The 3949-nt window shown below is 38.0% G+C and overlaps 1 protein-coding gene and 1 long non-coding RNA gene across 5 annotated transcripts; one reads left to right on the forward strand and one right to left on the reverse strand.

Moving 5' to 3' along the window:
• Positions 1-505: 505 nt before the first annotated feature.
• Positions 506-1566, reverse strand: LOC149253687 (uncharacterized). Of its 3 annotated transcripts, none has more exons than XM_089456894.1 (4): positions 1437-1566; positions 1261-1323; positions 1112-1146; positions 506-937 (listed from the first exon to the last, which is right to left on the reverse strand). In XM_089456894.1, the coding sequence occupies exons 1-4, from the start codon at positions 1520-1522 to the stop codon at positions 789-791; spliced, it is 333 nt and encodes a 110-aa protein (XP_089313020.1). In that variant the 5' UTR covers positions 1523-1566; the 3' UTR covers positions 506-788. The 3 variants fall into 3 exon arrangements, with proteins under 3 accessions (XP_089313020.1, XP_089313022.1, XP_089313021.1); XM_089456896.1 differs by having other exon boundaries at positions 797-1019; XM_089456895.1 differs by having other exon boundaries at positions 797-1032.
• An 885-nt stretch (positions 1567-2451) lies between these two features.
• Positions 2452-3423, forward strand: LOC149253688 (uncharacterized). Of its 2 annotated transcripts, XR_016266230.1 has the most exons (3): positions 2452-2770; positions 2923-3009; positions 3108-3423. It is a non-coding gene; the product is annotated as an uncharacterized LOC149253688 (long non-coding RNA). The 2 variants fall into 2 exon arrangements; XR_016266229.1 differs by having other exon boundaries at positions 2923-3423.
• Positions 3424-3949: the final 526 nt, after the last annotated feature.

A 3949-nucleotide genomic window follows, 5' to 3' on the forward strand; every position in this document is an offset into this window, starting at 1 on the left:
CTTAATGACCAATAGATGTATAAATCAAACCTTAGAATACTATTGAGAATGATGAATTTTAGAAGTTATTTCTAGCTTATAGAATAAATAAACAAATTAAACAAAGAAACAAAAACAGAGGGATCACCTCTCGGTAGAGTTTTACCCTAATGCATTGGATATACAAATCTATACAGATCTATACAAATCCTTCTCAACAGATTATGGAAATATATTTCGAATAACTGATTACATGTCAAACCCTATTCCTTTCGATGAAAGAAAGAAATAAAATCTATCAATGTAATCATATACCTAATTGACTATAATATCTTGGAATAGCACTTTTCCCATAAAATTCACAATGAAGATAAATGAAAATGTTCAGTATACAATAAGAACTTCGAGGCATTTCCGTCAAAGCCTCACATCTAGTTCAACATATCCATTTACATCAAAATTAAGTCAAAAATACGGTGTAGGTGAAAATAAGATCATAGCACCTGGAATTTGATAACCAAGTTGATAACCCAGAATATAACCGAAATGCACGAAACCCTTGCATCAAGACTAAAACATGTGCATTATACATCGAACTAAATGAACAAACACCAACCGCTAGCTAGCATAATTACAATAACCATTATAGTGACCAAACAGAGAAAACTAATAGTTCGAATTTAACTTAACAATACATGAATAATTCCCCAACGACGCTATATAGCTTGTGAGGCCATTGAAAGAGAATTTCGAGTCTTAAGAACAGTAACATTTCAACACCGTTACAATCGTTAAACCAAGGTTCATATTCAGTAATTGACAATCAAACTTGTCGCAGAGATAACTCGACAGTAATTTCTGGCTTGCAAAATGTAAATTAAAAACCCTAGAGAGTAAAATCTGCCAGCAGAACTTGGTATCGACAGGATTACATAGCCTATAAGTTTAGGACGCCAACCTGTAAAAGAAAAGAGTGTATAAGCCCATACAACCTTGGAAATTATAGACCAAAAGCTTTAGATTTCCATACTAGGGTTTACCTGCACGAGAGCGCTGTAAGGTGTTAGTAATAGCTGATTCAGGTGAAACCTCCCACGAATAGAAAATAGACAGTGAGTTTTAGTGCCCTTACCTATTATCGCGACATTCCATGCCACAGAAAGGAATCTGTAGAGATCAAGGAGGGTTACTGTTAAATTAAGTATGGAGCAAATAAGAGGAAAAGAAACCAATAATAACTCTGAAGTGAACAGGTTGTAAGGTTATGGTAAACCTTTATACCTCTTCTTTGGTGTGGCAGGGAGCTGGCTGTTGTTGGCTACCCTGACTCCTCCGAGCCGATACCTGCAAAACAATGATAAGACTTAGCATAGCTTATAACAAGACAACCGTGGGGTTTTTATATTTCTTATTACTGAGCTTTTAAAATCAACCAGAACTCCAAATGCGAACCTTACCTATAAGTAAATGGAGTCCCTTTCAACCTCTGGCGATCCAGGGCATACCTTCTATCCGAGAAAGCGTTGGAGGAAATCATAGCCATAGCAGAACAACAAAACAGGGCCAAGCAAGAGCAATAATGAGCCATCCGAGGTCCGAGGGCGTGAAGTCAAGGAGGGTATTAGTTTTTGAGACTGTGCACGCCGTCGGATTGAGGGCAGGATATCAACGGTCCAGAGCTAAGACGCCTGACAGGATGGGACATCGGAGCCACGCCTTAGGCAGGCTGTCCGCCACGCATTGATTCATGTGGAACCAATCACATATAACGAAATGTGAATTAAGTGTGGTAGTAATAGCAGAGTACTCCACGATCACTTATCCACATGCTTAATAAAGCTTGGAGTACAGATATTTCAACAAAGTAAACCTTTACCTTTATATTGTATTCATTTCAATAATTAATATGTATATTTGAGTTGTGGATTTATACCTAGGTTGATAATAGTAATATATATATGAAATTGTTGTGAGGATACCTAACATTTATGAAATAACTTTTGTGAAATAAGTGGTATAATAGTGAAACTAATATTTGAAATCATTGATTTTCCCAAAAAAAAATTGTGTTTCAATTAAAATAATGGTAATATAAAACCATTTTTGACTTTCATTTTTTAATTATATATAATATAATAGTGAAACAAATCCTCCACCGCCCCCACCTTTTATTATTTTATTAATAAAAATATTTTTATTTTTGACAACATTTAATTATAATAATAATTTTTTATTAACATTCACCTTTGTCATACCTCCAAAAAAACAAAAATCCGAAAGATATTCATGTATTACTATAAACATTAATATAACACTTTACCATGCGAATATCCATAGCACATTTGACATGTAATTTTTTTTTTTACATCAATCTCGCCGGACAACACTTATTGTTTTTAAACTATTAAGAGCAACACTGGGGTGCTAGGACAGTACTTCTCAGTTTACATTTAATATATTCTCAACCGGAGCGTGACAGCACAGCCTCCGCCTCGAACTTACCCCATTTAATCTCTGTCTATTAACTTATCTGCAATGTCGGTTTAATGGACATTGCAGAGGTGTCAGCTTACCTCGGGATCCTCCGGCGCATCGACGATGGAAATCCAAGCCATTCCATCGCACGGCTGGTATCGCTCCAGGTGACTTTTCAGTCTCGCTTGCAAGGGTTTGGGATTCATTTGTTTCATTTGGTTCTGGCGCTCTGTTGGGGTTCCTCTGCTCTGGTCGAAGGCTGCCCGATCCGCAGACTGGAGGTATCTCACTTACTGCATGTTGCAGAGGTGGTCTGGTGGTTCCTCTCCCATGCGGTTTGGTCAGCTCTACTTACTGCCAGGTGAATTGATTTACTCTGATCGTTTTCCTTGCACTGTTATTCCTTAAGTTCACTTTCTTTCCTATGCAAGAATGTCAGCATCACTACCCGAAAATTGTTGTTTGCAGGTTGTGTATCGTTGAGAACGTGGAGTGCTGTCGGCTGTGAAGGTGAGGCAGCTCCCCTTCCAGACATGGCGTGCGAGTACCTTCCGGGTATGTTTATTTTTTGTTGTCCAACTAAACTATATGGAATGTGGAGGAAAAGGATGCGCTTCTTTAAGCGGTGTCTTACTTTGTCTTTCCCTTACCAGGTTGGTTTTCCAGACTCTGCCCTAGAAGGGTTTCGGGTTTTTATCCTGGAGGGTGCTTCACGCCATGGTATCCACTGCCCAGTAAAGGGGTTTCTACCGTATGTACTCCGTGAGATAGTAAACGTTTAAGTTCAGTTTTAGTACTTAGGTTTTAGCCCGCTCATTTGCAAGAGCAGGGGGCCTTGTAAGGTTTTGGTGGCGATTACGCTCCGGCTTTGAAGTTGTATAATTTTGTACATTTGTCTCTTCTCCTGGATATGTATGTGTATAAGTCATTCGACTTTCATATTTAAGTTATGGTCAGCTGTTCGTTTCACTGTTTTGATATGCGTACATGGATATTATCTCTTCTCCGTAATAATGCTCAGTTTGTTCGATTTCTGCTCCAGATGTTTGGTTCTACTCTAGCTAGAGTCATGGTTCTGTTTCTGTTATATTCTTGCATGCATTACTGTCTTTGGAATATGCTGGGTTTTAGTCTTGAGTTGGAGGGGTAGCTTCTGTTATCATTTACAGTAAAGTTACTAATTCGAATTATATATGCGAACACATTATCAGCTGTTACACTTTGGTATGAGGGTTTTATTTTTTAGAATACCCTCTTTAATTATGTGACTTATTCTCTGCTGGAGGCCTCTGTCTGCGGCTAACCCATTAGGGTACGCAGAGGACTGGTAATCGCACTATTATTAGCGACTCTGTTGGCAAACTCCACAATCGGCCTCTTATTTACTTGAATTTCTAGTTAGCTTCAGTCTTACTTTTAAACAGTTTTTTCCTCAATTCTTTTTATTCAAAAAGAAGGTTCCAGTCTCTCAAACTATAAATGTTTCCTCGTCGAA

This window comes from Pinus tabuliformis, chromosome 7 (assembly GCF_031772625.1).
Source record: "Pinus tabuliformis cultivar Carrire ecotype Pingquan chromosome 7, CPIR1, whole genome shotgun sequence".
Lineage (NCBI taxonomy): Eukaryota > Viridiplantae > Streptophyta > Pinopsida > Pinales > Pinaceae > Pinus > Pinus tabuliformis.